We start from the raw sequence: 19,387 nt of genomic DNA, 5'->3' as shown, positions 1-19,387 counted from the left end.
GAGATTTAGTTTTGTTTGACGCAATCCTAGTCCCATTCTTATGCATGATTGAAACTTGATACCGCCGAGCCAATTTTCCTGCAACTAAAGAATATTCTTCTCTTAATTCGCTATATCAAATTAAACTTTTAAGCCCTCAAATAGACACAAATTAAAAAATAAAACCTAACAATTTCAATTTGTTGTAGCCGTAAAAAAAGAAATGCCTTAGTTGTCGCCTTAGTTTTCAGTGAAACCGTCTACCAATTAGAATTGTGTTTTATTTCTGCAAACAACACACTTAAGGGGTTATACATTAAAAGGAAATTGTATCATAATTTTAACACGTTATTAAGAAGATCAGAATACTCTTAACATAAACCACCAGAGACGGTAAAACTTTAATTGTAAATTATTTTATTCGCATTTTGCGTTTAACTCTTGAAAAGAAACTGTAATTAATCAAATTCTATTAGTGAAATAAATGGCGAATTGGGCGCGTCAGCAAAAAAATCGTTTAAATTGTATCGGCAATTATATTTCTATGTTTACCATATTTGCCAAACGTAACTTTTCACTCGCTTTTTAACCAAACAGCGGGAAATTTTTGCTCAAAGTTTATGGGTGCAATCTAGAAATCTAAGAGAACTGGAATCTGAATTTGTCAAAGCGATGAAAATTTTACTTGGTGAGAATAACAGGTAATTAAATTCGAATGTGAATAAATTCTGGCTGTTTCGTCCTGAGGTTTCTGTAGACTAACGCAAAATCATTTGAGCAATGAAAGTTATTTTTTACTGGATTATCGTCTGAGTTGGCTTCTGTTTGTGGCTGATTTAACTTTATTTTTGTTTAGAAATACTCTTCAGTGTTCTTAAAGCTTCATTAATGGTTGTATTGGGGTCTTGTAATCGAAGCGAAGTCAGGTGGAATGTTAACGAGCCTGATATTGCTGAACTGCCACGGCTGCTCCTGTTTTCCTCAGGATTTACCTTTTTTCTGTCTGCTTTTACCGGCCTTGAATGGAATTCCAAACAATCACAATTCGTCCCAAAATGTTGAAAAAGTTTTTACCTAAGAAATGAGAGGTACTCATTGATACTCCAAGCTGATTTGGCAAAGGACGTCGATAGGTTTTCACGTCTTGGTCTGTTGTTCCCAGATCGACTTAGATTATGGAGGGTTGGTTTTTGTTGAGTATAGAGACCCAAAGACAAAAAAAATATGGAGATGAAAAGTGAAAGAAATTTAAACTTAATTTGAAACCTAGGTCAAGGGGTCAAACGTGGCTACAAAGGAGTCTCACAAATGCAACATCCCTGCGAGCTGTATTGCTCCCTCATATACCTCCCTTGTATCCCCTCCCCTATATGCCCGCCCTTGTGTTCTCTCCCCCGTACGCCCTCCCTCAAGTCCCTCCCCTTGTATCCTCTCCCCTATATGCCCTCTATCGTGTCCCTTCCCTTGTATCTCCTCCCCTATATGCCCTCCCTTGTGTTCCCTCCCCTGTACGCCCTCCCTCAAGTCCCTCCCCTTGTATCCTCTCCCCTATATGCCCTCTATCGTGTCCCTTCCCTTGTATCTCCTCCCCTATATGCCCTCCCTTGTGTCCCCTCCCCTGTATGTCCTCCCTCAAGTCCCTCCCCTTGTATCCTCTCTCCTGTATGCCCTCTATCATGTCCCTTCCCTTGTATCTCCTCCCTTGTCTCCCCTTGCCTTTTTGCCCTCTCTTGTGTCCCCACCCTTGTACCCCCTTGCCTTTGTGCCCTCCCCTATATCTCTTCCCCTATATGCATCCCATTATATATCCTCCCCTATGGCCGATCCCCTATATTCCCTTTCTGATATCTCCTCCTACCCCCAACCCCCCCCCCCAGCCTCACTATTTGACAGGGTCCCAATGGCAAATAAAAAAAACAAGAAATGGATGTCATCCTTCTTCAATGTCACTAAATTCTTGATTTAAGCTTCTAAAAAGGAAACCACTTAATGAATCTGACCAAAACAACAAAGTGATGGGGACAAAAGCCAACTTGTTTATTTGTTTGCTTCATACCAGAGGATTTAAATACATAAGCACAGACTGAGAATATCGCTTGAAAACAGGAGTGCTATCACATGACTCACTCACATACACACATATAAATTATGTCGTATTTCTTTTAGTTTGAATGTTTGATAATGATATTAATAAATACCAGTAACCAATAAAAAATATTATTATTACTGTTATAATTTCCACATCCTTGTTACATTGAGAAACCTTTGCGTTATGGTTACTCCCTAGTCTCTCCAATATAGAGAAAGCACAAAGTATAGAAAACCATGACGCTTCAGGCTGATTTTTTGACAATCCAATTTCATTTCAAAAGACTGAAATTTGCTTCAGGAAAATTCATAATTATTATAATGAAGTGTTTGTCTCAAACATGTGTCTTTTCCTGAAGCTGTATACATTATCATTTCTGTAATAATTTAATTGCATGACTGTCTGTTTTATTTTAAACATAAAACGCTGAATTAAATTTTTTCTTGCGTTGACTGTGTGGTACATTCTCATGACCAAATGGACACTGAAATAAAGATGAAAAAAGAGTTTATAAAACATACTCTCCAAAACAAATCATGTTTTTGCATGATACAAGAGTTAACCCTTTGACCCTGGGAGTGACTAACATCTAATTTCTCCTTACAGTTTCACCCCTGAGTCAAACATTAAGGTCAGGAGAATAAAGGATATGATCTTCAACTATAGAAGCTCTTGATCATTAAATAAATTCTCCATGTCAGCATCTAAGGAAATGTATAGAGAACAGCATGGAGAATATGCATATTGATGTTAGAGTGCTAAATGATGAGTATAATATGTTACTCACATGTCTGCAGCCATTTCCACAGCAGGCCCTACGCTTGGAAAGAAATTCTTCAGTGAAGACCATATACCCAGTGATTGGATCTGAATAACTATTTTTCCCATTCTAAAAAACAGAGAAGAATATATCAAAAAAACACTTCCATTAACCTGACAAGAAGAAACAACAATAGGCTAATGTGTGAAACAGCATTTAAAGTTCAAAATGTTCCCATGAAATCTGGGTGGCTGTGTTATTTCACAGACCTTAACTCTTAGGATGACTGTTTGAATGTTGTTTGCTAAAAAAGGTTTTCTATTAAAGTAGATTATTTTTGTGGTATGTTCAAAACTAATGAGTTAGACAGATATTCATCAGATAGAGAATGTTTATAACAAAAAAACACAAAATTCTGTTCAGAGCACTGATTTTGTGTCACTACATGTTAACAATTAAGGTTATGGCATACTGTACATTCATTTCTATTTAAGGCCTGATCAAATGCACAAAAAATTAGCAAAGATTGGAAAGATTTGCACCACTCTTCCAAATAGGGAAACAAAACAGAAAATTTGATCCACTCAACTACCTTACTACCAAAACAGTAATTGCCAGTCAGTGTAAGTATTGCCCTTGGATTTTATCTCTAATAAATAGCGTGACACTGAATGGTAAATCAAAGTTCCTACTTAATATCGTTGTTGGCCAGGGGAACCGTTAAAAAAAAGGGTCAAGGACGTGCACTTCAATCTCCTGGTCTGGAGGGTACGAAGAACTTTTTTAAGTAAGCTCAGGGGGGCCCAAGCTTATTAGGTCCCTGCCAGTTTGTGTTGTCTGGGAGAGTATGATTTTTGGGGTCTTTGATCTTAAACTGGGATTTCAATAAAGCAACAGTGGTTTAGCATGGTGTGTACTCTTATTGAAAATGATTATCATCTTGGTGGTCAAAATTCTGTGGACACAAAGGTGCAGCGGAGTAAGTTGGTGACAAATTTTGACCACTGTGATGTCAGTAACAGTACAGACCACACTAAACCACTGATGTCAAATAAAACAATTCTTTCAGTGAGAATCATCCATGTTTGAGAGCTGATAAAGGCATCACATAACACACTGACATGAGCAGCATTGTTAGTTTTCTTATCAAATGGCAAATTGGCGAATCAGATTATGACATTACTGCTAATTGTGGAAAAACATTTCATCATCCAGATTTTTGGCCTTTATATTTTTCTGAACTGGAAGTATTAAACCATTTTGGTGGTGTGATGCACCTGTGCAATATTAGCATTCTCTGACCATGTCATATTAATCATCTTGTTTAAATGTGTGAGGTGGCTCCAAATGCCACAGTTGTATACATATATGTTCTCACATATATGTATACAGCCAGTAAGACCAGCAAAGGAAGTATCTAGTACCAGAAAAGATGCATACCGCAAAGATTCTATGGATTTACACAATTTCTTTGCCCTTATTACAGAGCTTTCACTCTAAAGATCTCATTGGTAATTCTTCTTATTGTCTGTCATACAATTTTTGTGTTGTGAGTTTGGAGAATTTGGTGTGGGATAGAAAAACAATTTCCTCATTGATGTTTTTCTTTATACCCATCACTTGTCTGCTTGAAATTGTATTGTGAATATAAGGAGAAATTCTGTAATGGGGTTTTAACCCTTTAGCACCTAAGAGTGATTAGCATCTAAATTCTCCCTATAATATTATACTCCTGAATTGCACATTAGGGTCATGAGAATAAAGGAAATGATCACTAGCTAAAGAGGCTCTTGATTATTGAACAAACTCTCTTTGTTGACACCTTAAAAAATGTATAGAGAGTCGTATGGAGAATACAGAAACTAATGTTAGGGTGTAAAGGGTTAACCACCCAAGAATCTTTTTATCAATGATCCTGTATTTTGTCTAAAACAGTGTCAGGTTTGAAGAGCACATGTCATCAGTGACATTCTTGGACAAAACCTCCCTGTTATGCTCCCCTAGCCATAGGGAAGTATAGAAACACAAATATTCTTTGATGCTTTTGAGTTGTCAGTGTGATCACTTTGGCAAGAGTTGCCCAGAAATGAACTGATGTTAATTACAATCACATTGTCACTGTTAATAACAACAGTCATTCAGAACTTGTCTCAGCCGGATGATTACAGTTCATGACTAATTGTTACACACAAGAAAATTATCTCTTGTAAAATGATTGCAGTAAGTACTAATTGGCAATTTATCTATCTTACAACCATCCTTATAAACCAAGATGACATTACAAATGTTCTGTCCTTACCATACATGCAGTTTTATGAGCAAGATAAATATTCTTCTCATCATCAGAGAGTTTTTCCCATTGCAATTCTCCTCTTTCTCTCGTTCTAGAGTCCCCAGACTTGTCAATTACCCTGTCTTTACCATTATTTAAACAGCAAGAAGAAGTTGCTCTTGTAAACTGTGATTTCCTACGACCGCAAGGACTTAGAAAACCATTAGCTTGCGATGACATAACACCACCAAAATGTCGGACGCTATAGATAAACGACTGTAAAGGAACGCCACGTCTAAGCATAAGTAGCTGTCCTTGGGTCAAAGATAACTTAACCTGTGCTTGAGATCGATGAGGAGATCGCGTGAGGTAATGCACGTGACTGTAAAATTTTGTTTACTCGTGAGTAAAGTTTACGTAAAATCAACTGTTCACCTTTTTTCTTTGATTTCACGTGTGGAGGTTTCGATCACTAAATTCACAATCTAATTGTTTCTCAAGTGAACGGCAATACTACTTATTTCCTATATTCCTTGACTAAAGTATTCGGTAAATCACACGGCGGTCAGCTAGTTCTTCTCAGATCACGTCCATGTAATTTTACCGGTAAATTTCGCAACTTTGCGCGGTTACCAAGGTCTCGATTACGTGCTCCAGTTCATTTTAATTTCGTATCATTGGTCCAAAGAAAACCAGAAGCATTCAAAATTCCGTTCTGAACTAAATTTTCCTGTTGATTTCTTATTTCAAACATAATCACATCCGAGTAATTCACAGCTCGCGCCGATACCATTTTCATGGCAAACCTATATTGCGGCAGGGAGCGGGAAAACAGGTGCGCGATGCTTGATGGTTAAATTAGTTTTCTATGCCTTGTGATAACGCCTGATTAAATTATTAGTTAATTTGGCGGAGGTTTCGTTCGAGCGCTGTCCAGAATGGTCGATTTCTCTCCTCTGAAAGCTGTTCTTTCCGGGCGTGTCATTGTTCGATCAGAAAATGCGAAAGATTATCAACGGGAGGTTGATGAAACATGGAATGCCGCTATTCGAACGCGCAAACCGAGTGCGTTTGTCCGGGTAGCGACTGTCGAAGATGTCGTGAACACTGTCAAGTTTTGTGTAAAAAACGAGGTAATGAAAAAAGTTATAGATGGAATTTATTCCGTTTACACCTTTATACTGGAGAAAAATATATTGCGTTTATGTTATCAATTTTACGCTTAGAGTTTTGCCTCCACTTCTCGAACGTGCACACAAAGTGATGATACCTGTACAGTTTCAGGGCGCGGTAGCCAAGCCTCTGTACTATTTATTTAGCACCAATATACTTAAAACGGTTTATACGACTGAGGAAAATTAATGCACCAAAGCCGGACATGAAAACCACAAAGAAAAAGGAAACACCACAACTCAATCCTTGAACCCCTAAGATCTAGAGTGTCCAGCATCTAATTTCCCCAGGCAATATCACTCCTGAATTACACATGAAGGTCATGAGAAAGAAAGAAATGATCTTTAGCAAAAGGAGCTACTAATTTTCAAACAAATTCTCATGGCCAGTACGGTGGAAAATGTACCGAGACCTGTATGGAGAATATGCATACTGATATTAAGGGTCAATACCTCACCCAACTAACAATTGCAAATTAGAAACTATGATCCTACAACTCTTCCTGCACCTTGCACCCTTCTCTGCTCTTCTCATCTGTGCCAGAAAAATGATAATATATGCTAATTAGAATTATCACAAATTACATTATGTCTTGAGATGAATTATCTTGATAAATTGAAATATGAATGAAAATATAATTGTAAATTAGATTAATTAACTATTATCAACTGAGTTCGGCCCTTTGTCGGAGCAAATGTGGAAGGGCTAATGCTCTCACAAAGGGCTAACCCTTGAAGCATCAGCTTTGAATCTCTTTACAGTGGCCAGTTTACATTATCAACTGAGTTGATAATACTAAATTACCTTGTTTTACTGTCCCACCAACACAGGATAACAGTTTCCAAATGCCAAGTTTACAAATTTCACTGGGCTTTTGGACATAATCCTTGTCAAATTTAGAACATTTTTGTTTTCTATCATTTCACATTTAGATACCTGTATGTCACTTTTGTTAGAAAAAAAGGTATTCTCTCAACAGTGGTTGAGGTGTTGGACTGATCCTTTGTTACACAAAGTAATGTTTCACAAATCAAAGTTGCGAGAATGAATAACTACAAGAAAAAATACTGAAACATGCATAAAATGCACATTTTGCTGCACATTGTTCAACATGTATACAGGCACCATGTAAATAAAAAATGCTATGCTTAGCTTCTGCAATAGATGACTATCTATGACCTGTACATTGAAAGAGAAACCGTACTCTCTCACATTAACTCTGAGTATACATGTTCTCAACACATTTATCCATACATTCCCTATGGTACTGACAAAGAGAATTCACTGAATATAATAAAGAGCTTCCTTAGTTGGCAATCAATTCCTTCTTTCCCATGTCTAACTTAAGTTGATACTGTCAGGAGAAATTACAGGGAGGTCACTCAAAGAGATTAAAGGGTTAGATTTGTACACTTCACAATGTGTTACCTTGTCATTATGGATGACATAGGTTTGGGAAATATGAAAATCAAAGAAATAGGCTAGAGGTATTGCCTTTCATTATTTTCTTTGTTTGCCAAGATCTGCAGTCTTTGTTATACATTTGCTTTGTTTCATTACAACTCCTTGTTTAGTATTTTATTTTTAGGATTTGAAATCATGCCACTAATTTTCATGTCATTATCACACCTTTTTGCTTGAAAAATATGTTTGTGGTATATTTTGCAGTTGGACATGTGTGTTTGTGCTGCAAAGAACAGTGATTTTGCAATGGCTGATGATGCTGTGGTAATTAATCTTTCTGATATGAACAGTGTAATAGTGGATGTGGAAAAGAAGGTATGTGTTATTATCATCCTACTGCACTAAGTAGAGTATAAATAACATGCAAATTGAGTACCTATACCTGGCAATATTTTACAGTTATTTGGATTGCACTTGAATCACACTTTGCATCTAATTATACTCTACTCCATACAGTTGGATAGTATATAACTTACAAGACATTTTGGTGTTTGGTTTTGCTGAGTATTTTAACTTGTTGTTTGTATTCTGACTTAAGGAAATACTCAGCCATACCACACACCATAAGTTCTAACAAAATAACATACATTTCCAACTGAGAATGAACATTAGGTTGTCATTATTAGGAAAGGTATGTAACATTTTCTTATAATGGAAACAAAAAAAGGGCAAAACACTAACAACATCCCTATTTTAACTAACTTAACCTTGCATTGCAACCTTCCTTGTGACACAAAACTGCATAATTATGGAATGGTTTGTGACTATATTTGTTAACTCAAGATAATTGTGTAAAGTTGCTTTTTTTTTGCATGCATAACAAAACTAGAATAGACTCATGCAGGTGTCCAAAATATTCCTATCTAGGAGCTTGGTGAAGTTACAGGCTGTTAGGCTTAAAATACATAACCTTTGACCTATCTCAAGCCAAATTCTGAGAAGTAAAATTTTAGAGTTTGCAATCTTTGAAACTGTTTTATCTCTTGACTTTTACAGTGTTCTCCCTTATTTTAAGGATGACAGGTAAAATAAATTTTCAAACTAGTAAAGCAATCCTTCTACCTGTTGAATTTTCAAAAATTCCAAGCAATTTTAAACAGTAATAAGAGGTTCTACAGGCGGTAAATGTTACCGGTTACCACCTGAAAAGGAGAACACTGCTTTTATGATGTAGGCATATTTCACAAGGTGTCAATTTTGTGGTTGTGCAAAAAAATTTTGTACACTGAGTAATTTAAGTTTTGCACTTTTTGAGTTAGACCTACAAAATTCCTAATACCAACCAGGTACAACTGTAATTACCCTGAAGAAGCTCACCTGCATCATATTTCACAATTTCAGGTTGTTGTGGTGGGTGCTGGTGCAAAATTGAGTGATATTGACAAGGAAACAGTACGTCATTCACTGGCAACACCCCTGGGTAGTTATTCTCAACTGGGTGTGGCAGGGTACACTTTGCTTGGAGGAACAGGTTTCCTGAGCAGATCCTTTGGCTGTACAGCAGATAATTGTTTAGAGTTTGGTAGGTCTCGATTTTGGAAACCTCAGAAATTTAATATGAGATATTTGCTTTGTATGTTTGTGACTCAAATTTCTTTTTGGCTTGAAATTTTCTTATCATTCTGATGGTCAATTATCATCATTGATTGTAGTATCATATAATCTTTAACAAAGAAATAGACGAATTAGATGGGTTTGCAAAAATGTAAACCCTCGTTTTGAAGAGAAAAAAGATATTAAATTTTTCTTATTCAAGCACGAATAAGCAGTTCCGCAACAATGAAGGAAACCAAAAAAGCAGGTTACGTTCCCATTCACCACATCATGGACCTTTCTGGAAAAAAATGTATTAATTTTCCGAGTCCAGAGCCACACGAAAGACCCAAGGCTAATTTGTCAAACGTCGCGTTTGAAACCCTGCTAGTGTCAAAGAGAGAATTTGGCTATCTGGTCTTGTAACACAAGTGCATTTCAAATAATTTTGTACTGCACCATGCAACAACTTGAAGAAAGTATTTACTTTATCCAAGTTGTTAAATAACACTCCACAAAATTGGAAATGTTGTTTATGTTTTTGTTCAACAGAACTGGTCACGTCCTCTGGAGATGTTATAAGAGCAAGTGAGAATGAAGATCCAGAACTATTTTGGGGAATGAAAGGTTGTGGATTCAATTTTGGGTAATCTTCAAGATCACATTGTTAATTGTACCTTATATACAGGCTTAATTCTAAATTAAGAAGAATTTATTTCAATTTTTTGCTAGTTGGAAAACCGTTCGATGGAAATATCAGTCTGTCATAGATTTAAAGCAAATTTCCGTCCCTTACGTTTGCGAAAGCTCCAAAATATGACATAAAGTGCAATAACATTTCTATTATCCGCAAGGAAAATACGGGTTTACTGTAAGTCTTTTGAAAGAAATCTGAAAATACGGAAATGATGTGTTGGTGCAAATGTTTGATAACTCATTGTATGACAAAATCAACTCACGGGAAGCTGAGGTTTGAATGTAGTTTGTCATCCTCTAAAAGTTCGCTTAAGTTATAACAAGACAGCTTTTACCTTCTTTTACAACCTTCTGCTTTTCTCGTAGCGTAATGCTGTTCACTGTGTCTTTCCCATTGGTTTTACAAATTATGTTGTTGGTCCTGTGTAGGGTCGTTACGTCCTTGAAATATCAACTTTATGACATTCCAGAGTTTGTCATCGGAGGAGATCTTTATTATCCCATGTCTAAAGCAGCAAGCGCTTTCAAGATTATCAGAGACTTTGTACGCGAGAAGGAAGATAATCGGCTGGCTGTGTATATGATGTTGCATTTCAAGCGAAGCGGGTGAGTGCTTCAAGAGTGAGCCAAAAATAAGATTCTCAATTTGAGTACGACTACTTTAATCTCACAAGGTAATTTGGTGTCAACTTTGTTGATAATGTAATTTGGCCATTGCAAAAATAATGTAAAGGTGATGTCTCGACAAAGGGCTAATGCTCGAAACGTTAACTGTAGAAACTCTTTACTTTGGCCAATTTACATTATCAACTCAGTTGATGAAACAAACTTTTCTTGTGATGCAGTTTCGTGAAAAACCTACTTTTTTGACTTTTTCACTCTTCGTGTCTTCACAATAATACAAATTATTATAGAAGGAATTGACGACTAAACATACTAAGAAAAAGCAGTAAAATGTTGGAAAAAAAGGTAATAAAACCTAACAGTAAGGCACCATTTTGCAGAATACCTGTACTACTAAGTAAGAAAAAACATTGTCGCGGCTAAAAATCCTTTTGGTGTGTGAAGATAAAACCAGATAATATGTTCTTCATCAGACATCCAGCGGTGAAAACAAGAAGAAACTCACCCCGTAAACATACCTCACAGGATATTATTGAACATTCATTGCATTTAGCGAATGTACTCCGCGCAAGCAGCACTTAATAAAATTTTATCGCGGGCCACACTGGATGAATTTAAGGTAATTTAGAAAAGAGTAAATTATCGAAGGGATAAAACAGGAAAGACACTGACAAAAGAAAGTACGATGTTCATCTTGAAAAATCAATTTGAATTCAATCATTCATTCTTTTCATTCTATTCGCTCTGACGATGGGGTAACGCTCGAAACGCCAGCTTAGAAACTCTACGTTGGCCAATTTACATTTTCAGCTCATCTGATAACACCAAATTATCTTACAATAGCCCCAGCCCCCACTGACGCAGTACCGCTGTTTCTTTACAAACTTACCCCAATTTTTCATTTGGATGTATTTAAATTGAGGCAAGGTCACGTGATCCTTTCCTTAGACCGCAAGCTCTCTGTCGCTTCTTGTTCATTGGTTCCCCTAAGGAGGGAGGGGCTCTACTGATGGAGCTGACAGACTTAACAAAACCGTTAGTGAACAAAGTGAAGCCTTTACCATTGGACGAATTCCAGAAGAGTGGGGACTGGATGGTGCAGAGAGGAATCACCTACTACGCACCTATGGGCAATTTTGTCGAAGGTTAGTAATACTCCTCATTAATCGCTTCATGCTATGGAAACCGGAATAAGCTACAGCTGGGTGAAGCACTCGGCTTGAGTAGACACTTAACCTTTATCGTGTTACAGAACTAACCGATGACGGCATTGATATCATCTTTGATGGGGTCAACCAAGCGCCTGATTCACGCATCATCACAGGCAGTAACATCTACATAACAAGCCTTGGAGGGAAAATCAAGGAAATACCGGCTGAAAGTAGCCCATACCCCTTCAGACAAGCAGAGTAAGTGATAATCACTGTAAAGCCGCTCTTGGTTTTGTATCATTGAACGCGCAAACTAATTCCTATAATCTACGTTAAAATTAGTACAATTACTTGTGCCACGCTTAAATCGTTTCTAGCTACTGCACATGCGTCATGAAAGTGCTTTAAACTAATGTTCATATCAAATTTACAGCGTGAAAATTGTACGTTTTATTTGGTTTAGACGAAAGAACGAAAACCGCTTTTGATTTGCCATTCTGCGCCTTTCTCCCCGCCTGTGTCTTGCCTCTTATTTCCAGCCCTTTTTGTGTGCCACTGTATTACTTCTCGTTACGCAGTGACGCTTGTTACATTGTAAACTATCTTAAAATTTAGCTTAATCTTTTATCCGAAAATTTGCTTTTGCGAACAGTGTCAAGAGGGCCGAAAGCTAGCAGTTAAAGGATATATATTTCATGAAAACAACTCTCTTATAGAGAATCCCAGAGGCCCACTGCTTGCGGGAAACCGCGGTTTGGGTTAGACCTCGTGTAAATAACCGGCCCATTGTGACTACAAGGCTTTTAAGGGAACCTCGTTAAGACTTTTCAACTCTATCCTTGGATGTTGAATGCCACGATTTGTTTTTCTTACACGAAACAGATACTGGATTGGAATTGTAGCTGGGACACCTGACTCCAACTTCTATGAAGATGTGAAAACCTGGGTGGACAGTATGGACAATCGACTATCCAAATATGGTATCTTCCCATATGGCCCTGAGGCGGAAGAAGAACATGAAAGAATCAGGGCGTTGAAAGTCAAATACGATCCCGAAAACGTCTTCCATCACAACTTAAATATCGATCCAAAAAAAGGGATTCAAAAGGATTAACTGTAGCACAGCCCTTTTTTGTTTCCGCACATATCGCTGAATATAGTGCAGTGACTTAACTAGAATGACGTTAATTGTGGCTCTCCATTAAGATAGCATAATGTGCAAATATAGTCTACAGTTTTCGGTGGATATTTGTTTCACGTTTGCCATTTGCCTTCTTGCACTTAAGAGTATACTTTTAAGAATATGAGAATCGATGGACAGTCTCAAAAAATTGGATTTCTAGTTACCTTTAATCGACGCGAAAAACAGAATAATATACCCTTTCACTGAAGGCGTGAAAGAAAAAATATGAGTCGGGACAAACTTCTTTTTCATCAGCCAAACATTACAACTCTAGTTACTCTCAGTGATGCTCGTTCACCATCGCGGCGTTCAAACTTTGGAATAGGTAACGCGCAAATATTAGCTGTTATGAACTATCTACTTAAGGTGGCTCAATGAAGTTTTAGCCTGGTTACGATGCGCACGTCGGCGTTGTGTTTTCATGGAAAATCTTTGAAGATCTTCGCTAGAAGAAGACTATAAGTATGCTGTCGAAACGTCGTGATTCACATCCGAAGTGACAACATCGTGAGACAAACGATTGTATTCTCTCTTGAAAGTGTTATTTACCGCGATGAAAAACCGCAACCTATTTTACGAGATCACTAACTGTTACCAGAATTTAGTAAACAAAGGTTGAACTAGAGAAATATGTTTTTATTCGTCTTGTCACGAGCGTGGGACTGTTGTTAATATTCACATAGAGGTTTCTGTGTTTGAGCTTAAGCGCTGCAAAGGAAGGTGCTCACCAGCGGTAATTTGGCTTTGATTTTGATTTTCTCAAATACGCTTCGATGAAATATTCCACAGTTTTTACAATTTGCGACATTTGTCCTGCCGATCTTTTGTTTACTTAGAAAAAAATAGGGGTTATAAAGGTATAGTTTCTTCGCTTCTTGCATATTTTTTCCTCCTCTAACTTAGCATGGGTCTCATGAACTTCTCATTAATTAGCGGTAGATAGAGCACAAATATGTTAAACGCTCAATTAAATGTTAGGAAATTCTACAGAAGGAAACACGATGAATTCCACTCAAATATTTTACGTCTTCCTCTCAAATCATTATGTCATTAAATTGGAATTCGCCAAGATCGATTTTTGAGCATACGCAAACGTTCGAATCTGTAGCCCTTTCGCATTCTTTCTCCCGGTGTTTTCTTTTCTGTCGACCCCTTTTTCAGGTGAAGAAGACTCATGAATTTATTATGGGTATGTTGCTGATAAACCCTAGAATTCATTACTAGAAACCGCATTGTCTTATACACCTTTTGAAATAACAATCGTGCGATCATATCGAGCTGCCAGTTTTGTTGACATTCCCAAAGCCCGCGCTATGTTTGCATCCATATCTCGCGCGGTCAAAACCCTACGGAGCCTCCTTACAGAGGGATCTAGCCGCCTCTTGCGTACAGCCCTAACTTTTGTATACAATAATTATTTTTATTGATGCAATGATTAACACAAGTACTTAGAACCTTACAGACAAACGGAAGTTTAGGCCCGTGTTCAAGGCAACAATGTGACAGATTTACCACTTTTAATACCCTTAAAGCCTATACCATTTTATTGGAATTTTATATTTAATCGACATTTTATTTACAAACATAACCGATATACAAACAAATTTTTTATACAAACTTGCTTTAAACCACTGATAGTTCCTTTTAATGGTATTATTGATATTATCCTTTGTAAAAATCGTGTAATTCAAGTTTTTAGTCACAAGTTATCAATAAACTGCATATCACTTCTCTATCTATCGATTACAATTAACTTATCAATTTGTATTTCTTATTTCTTAAATTTTATTAAACGTTGGTAACCTTGATTATATCTAATTATTAAACAACTACTCACTGGTGGTTATTTACCGAGCCGCAAAGCGGCGAGAGAATAGAGTAGTATTGCTTTTGGTTTTTATATTTTCTGCTGAAGTTTGTCGCATCATGTTCATCTAGCATTGGTTGAGCATTGTTACTTAATTCTGTGAGTGTCAGAAACGATATAAAATCTTTGACCATCGATGTGTCTTTTCCGATGAACATTTGAAAGACCGGCCCAACACTCAGCTTCTTAAAATAACTGAGGAGAATGTGCTGCCTTTTCCATGACATCTGCAGTGGTTAAATATCCTAGTCTTCTCGGATAAGGATGATAAACCTCAGGCTTCGTCTACAGCATCTTCTCGGTACTAGTTGGGAGGGGAAGTTAAAGAGCCCACGCACTTCTCGCAAAGAGTAAGGAACGTAGCTCCCGCCGCTGTGGTCTGGCCTTGATTCCGAGATTAGGGGCATTTACATTCGTTGTCTTTAAAACATAGTGAAGATGCCTTATTCTTTTAATTGCACATAAGGTAGAGGCAATATTTTTACAAACGCTCTGTATATGACAATTCCAGTTTAAGTTTTGATCAATATGTACCCACGCAAAGCGATTTCGTTGAAGGAACCTGCATCACTGGATGGTCATGTATCACGAAATGTGGTATTTCAGAGATAGTTGATAGCCCCTGCCTCGATGCAAGTAACATGAATTCGGTTTTTGTTAAGTTAAGGGTGAGTTTATTAGCAGCTAGCCATTGATGGATCCTACTGAAATCGTCAATCATGAATACGCTCTAAGTCTCCATTTGCATGGTATAAACTAGTGTCGTCAGCATACAGACTAGGTTTTGAAAAAAGTAAGCACTTTGGCAGGTCATTGATGCATAATCGAAATAGTAAAGGTCCTAGACTTAATAGTGCCCTGAGGAGCACCACATTTCACTAATTTAGGACTGAACGTTAAACAGTTAGTTTTGCAAATTTGGGTACGATTATTTAAATGCGAAGCTAAGCAGTCGTGACAGGGACCGCGTAAACCATAGTAATGTAATTTCGCCAACAATATATCACGATTAACGGTGTCAAAAGTCTAAGAAAACAGCGGCATTGACGTGACCACGATCAATGTTCATTGCCCAACTGTCCGTAGCCTCAAGCAAAGCGGTTACAGTAAATGTAAAGAATGAAAACCAGATTGGTAACGGGAAAGAAGATGATTTTTGGTTAGATATTGATAGAGTTGATCATAATGATCCTAGCCTTCGAGTACTTTCGCTACGGTGGTAAAAAAGTAAAGCCTTCATACGGGCCCAAGTGGCCCATGGGGCCGGCGCTTAACTCCAGTTTCCTTAGCATGAAGCGGCTAGGAGTATTGCTACTCACCCCTGGATGGGATGCTAGTCCATCGCAGGGTTACCCCCAGCATATTTGCTGGTACCCATTTGTACACCTGGGTGAAGAGTAGCACTGTGAGAGTAAAGTATCTTGCCTAAGAACACAACACAATGACCCCGGCCAAGGCTCGAACCCAGACCACTCGATCTTAGCCACGGTGGGGTTTACCGAAATTGGTAGATAATTCGTGGGGTCATTTCGTTCTCCAAAATTCCTCTCTTGAGGAACAGTTCCACTTAATAATGATTGACTAAATATTAATGTAAGCGATTCAGCGACTAAATCTAAGCAGTCTCCGAGCAATTTTGCCGAGATGCTGTCTAATCCAGTCGCTTTTGATTTACAGAGTTTAAAAATAGAAACAAAACTTGCGTAAAAGAAATTTCTTAGAAGACGAACTCTTTGGAAGTTGCTCAAAGAAAATTTAAGAAGGGTATGGCGACATTTGTTACATCTTTAATCAGGCTTGGGCCAATTTCAGTTCGACAAAATAAGCCTCCAGCATCTCGGCAGCTTCTACTTGTTTGCTTGATGTTGTTCTTGCTATTTTTCTTCATTAAGCAGTGTTTTGTTGGACTTACGTGATCTTAATTTATTGTTAGTTTTCCAGTTCATGCGCTGGTCACTAGAATATTTGTTAAGGGCGTTGTTGTATAATAGACAGCCTTCATTTCCTGATTTCATGATTTTTTACTTTTCGAAATTCATTCCAAATAGACATGTTCTGGGTTTTGACAGCTTTTTTCTTGAGCCGGTCTTTAAAAGTCATTCTCTTTTATTTCATTCGCCCACGCACTTCTAGCTTCCGAGGGAAGGCCAAGGTCGATTCCTGTAAACTTTTTTTCGATTTTAGGCTTTTGAGTGCATTTGATAGTTTTTGGCGAGTAATAAACAAACGAAATGGCGACCTTTGTTGCTAAGAATAGTGGTGGGGTGAAAAAGAAGCCAATGATAATCTTAAAAGAGTTTTTTTTTTTTTCGTTTTAGTTTCAACAAGCGGCGCCAGCGACTGGCAGGCGTGCGAGGATTCACACTGGAATAAAAGAAAAACCTTCATTTTTCATAAAATTGTAATTTACAATCCTTGAACTTGAAAACAATCCGAAGATTCATTAAAAATATCACTTACTCCGAAGCGCTCGGAGTTTACAGGTGTTCAAAAGCTTTTTCTGTTATGGCGTGAGATTGGGGACAAAATCGATTATTACATGTTGTATCGTGTGTTTTTTCAGTGTGAAGCAACAAAAGGTGCCGGCGGTTGACGAAATTACAGGTTAACACGAAAATCAAATAACACCTAAACAAATAATTTTGGCAACCGATTTTCAGTGAATTTTTAAGAACAATTTTCTTTTAAGTGTTACGTACTAAAATGCGAAAGTTATACACCACAAAATTGATAAATAGGCCTGAAATGAAATTTCTTGTTCTTGACTATACGTTGCCTAGCACATAACCAAAATCTACTCAGGCGGAAATCCAAAATGACGGTGGCAGTCTGGGCTTTGTCATATCACTCGAAACTCGTTCCCGTTTGTCTCATTTGATAAAGAGGGAATCATTAATGTTTTCACTAAGACAGTGGTTGTTTACCATTTATAAAAAAATTCCGGAAATTTCGGTTTGGAATTTTCCTTCGGTAAACACGGTACGGGTCGTTTATCATTTGCCCCAAAATTTTCGGATTGTCGCGCCAAGCAGGAGAAACTGATCGGCTAAGATTTGCTATTTCTGATAGCCCAGTTGATACGTCAGCTGTGTATAAACATTTACAATTATTTTCGCGGGAGAATAAAATATAGCGCAAAACTTGACAGGCATTCGATTTTGGACACAAATTAGCGATTTTAAGTCTGCTCGCCATTTAAACACAAGGAACAGCTATGTGTTAGAAATATTTCCAAAATTGGAGACGAATAAGAGCAACATGAAGGCTGGTACACATTCCCCATTTGCTGTGAACCCGCCATATTTGTTGTTGTTGAAGCGATTGCGCTAGGCCAAAGGCCAAGAGGCCTGAAACTAGTACGAAACTCAAGAAACTTCTTAATGGCAAACGAATTTCCATTCGGAACGTCCTAACCGGAAAAACGGGACTACCTTTTCAGAATTTCTGTTCGTCCCGGGAATTTTCCAGTGGGACGAACCGAAAAAATGTTTACCATTTACATCTCAACCGGAATTTCCGGGAATTTGTGGTAAATAGTAAACAACCAGTATTGCCTTGATTTTCCAATATTTACAATGATAGAAAGTAAATTTCACTTTTCACCCACATTTATTTCCAACCTTTTCTTTTGAACCAGAAACAAAAATGATATATGTTTAAAACACATGACATCATCCACCCTTGTCAAATGTAATAGCATGATCATTTCAATTGTAATGCCTTCTTATCCCAACGTTACTTTCTTTGCTACATTAGCGAACACTGAACTACGGCTCGTACTCTAAATACGACATGACAATCAACCAGAAAACAAAATTCCCTAAACCAGATAACATTAAACATAATCTACTCATAATCAAAATCCACAGAGCACTTTGATTTTAAACAGTCGTTATCCATGGTGATTTGGTAGGACGTGTACGTTTAGTTTTAAGTGGTACGTGTTTAGCGCAAACACTTTCTTTCTATTAGGCCAAATCTCATTAGGATCATTCAATTCTTTGATAAAACCCCACAGTCGTCTCAAGACATCGTTCCGGAAATTTATAATGTTGGAAAGTTTAAATTGTCTGTAGTTAATGGACTTTATTCCTTTTAACACAGGGGGAATTGACATTTTCCGATACGCGTAAAGTAGACTAAACTAAACTGTGATCGCTTACACTAACATGAGACAAACCGGAGGAAAGAGAAGTGAAAATAAGATCAATTAAAGTATTTGTTGAAGCTGTGATTTGGGTAGAGTCACTAATTAATTATCTTAAGTCATAATTGACTGCAACATTCAGAAGAGTTTTGAAGAAGTGTGAACACTTGATAGTAAATTATTATTGATGTCGCCAATTAAGTACTGTTCAATATTTTTTAGAATCTGATCTTTCTAGCAGGGAGTCATCCCCGAGGGAAGGCCAACATGACAATTTAGAGGTCTATCACAGTAAAGAAAAAAAGATTTTGAGTTTGGTTTTAAAATTCCCACCGATAAGACCGCTAAGTGTTCACGTATTACGTGATTTACGTTAGATCGACTATAGAGTGACACTTCCCCGCCAAGTCTCTCAATAACTACCCTGTCAGTGCCCTGAAATTCTTCGT

At 37.5% G+C, this 19,387-nt stretch overlaps 2 protein-coding genes across 2 annotated transcripts; one reads left to right on the top strand and one right to left on the bottom strand.

Annotated features, from left to right (window-relative positions):
• Positions 1-1,992: 1,992 nt before the first annotated feature.
• On the bottom strand, positions 1,993-5,763 carry LOC113665635 (uncharacterized protein C1orf53). The gene is made up of 4 exons (XM_089205043.1): positions 5,536-5,763; positions 5,128-5,436; positions 2,856-2,957; positions 1,993-2,552 (listed from the first exon to the last, which is right to left on the bottom strand). The coding sequence occupies exons 2-4, from the start codon at positions 5,401-5,403 to the stop codon at positions 2,481-2,483; spliced, it is 450 nt and encodes a 149-aa protein (XP_089061169.1). The 5' UTR covers positions 5,404-5,436; positions 5,536-5,763; the 3' UTR covers positions 1,993-2,480.
• Positions 5,728-14,732, top strand: LOC113665633 (FAD-linked oxidoreductase DDB_G0289697). The gene is made up of 8 exons (XM_089205035.1): positions 5,728-6,233; positions 7,942-8,052; positions 9,079-9,259; positions 9,823-9,916; positions 10,396-10,572; positions 11,539-11,735; positions 11,843-11,999; positions 12,624-14,732. Exons 1-8 carry the CDS (start codon positions 6,039-6,041, stop codon positions 12,853-12,855), a joined length of 1,344 nt encoding a protein of 447 aa, XP_089061161.1. The 5' UTR covers positions 5,728-6,038; the 3' UTR covers positions 12,856-14,732.
• The last annotated feature ends 4,655 nt before the right edge of the window (positions 14,733-19,387 follow it).

The sequence above is a fragment of the Pocillopora damicornis genome, chromosome 4 (assembly GCF_964200805.1).
Source record: "Pocillopora damicornis chromosome 4, jaPocDami1.2, whole genome shotgun sequence".
Classification (NCBI taxonomy): domain Eukaryota; kingdom Metazoa; phylum Cnidaria; class Anthozoa; order Scleractinia; family Pocilloporidae; genus Pocillopora; species Pocillopora damicornis.
This window is presented reverse-complemented; position numbering and strand designations above follow the sequence as displayed.

Excerpts from the sequence above, each read along its gene's own strand:
- LOC113665635 (XM_089205043.1), bottom strand. The coding sequence starts at position 5,403 with ATGCTTAGACGTGGCGTTCCTTTACAGTCGTTTATCTATAGCGTCCGA. Across the intron at positions 2,958-5,127 it reads CTCATAAAACTGCATGTATG|AATGGGAAAAATAGTTATTC; the intron begins GTAAGGACAGAA and ends TCTGTTTTTTAG. Across the intron at positions 2,553-2,855 it reads GTGGAAATGGCTGCAGACAT|TGTCCATTTGGTCATGAGAA; the intron begins GTGAGTAACATA and ends TCTTTATTTCAG.
- LOC113665633 (XM_089205035.1), top strand. The coding sequence starts at position 6,039 with ATGGTCGATTTCTCTCCTCTGAAAGCTGTTCTTTCCGGGCGTGTCATT. Across the intron at positions 9,260-9,822 it reads AGATAATTGTTTAGAGTTTG|AACTGGTCACGTCCTCTGGA; the intron begins GTAGGTCTCGAT and ends TTTGTTCAACAG. Across the intron at positions 12,000-12,623 it reads TACCCCTTCAGACAAGCAGA|ATACTGGATTGGAATTGTAG; the intron begins GTAAGTGATAAT and ends TACACGAAACAG.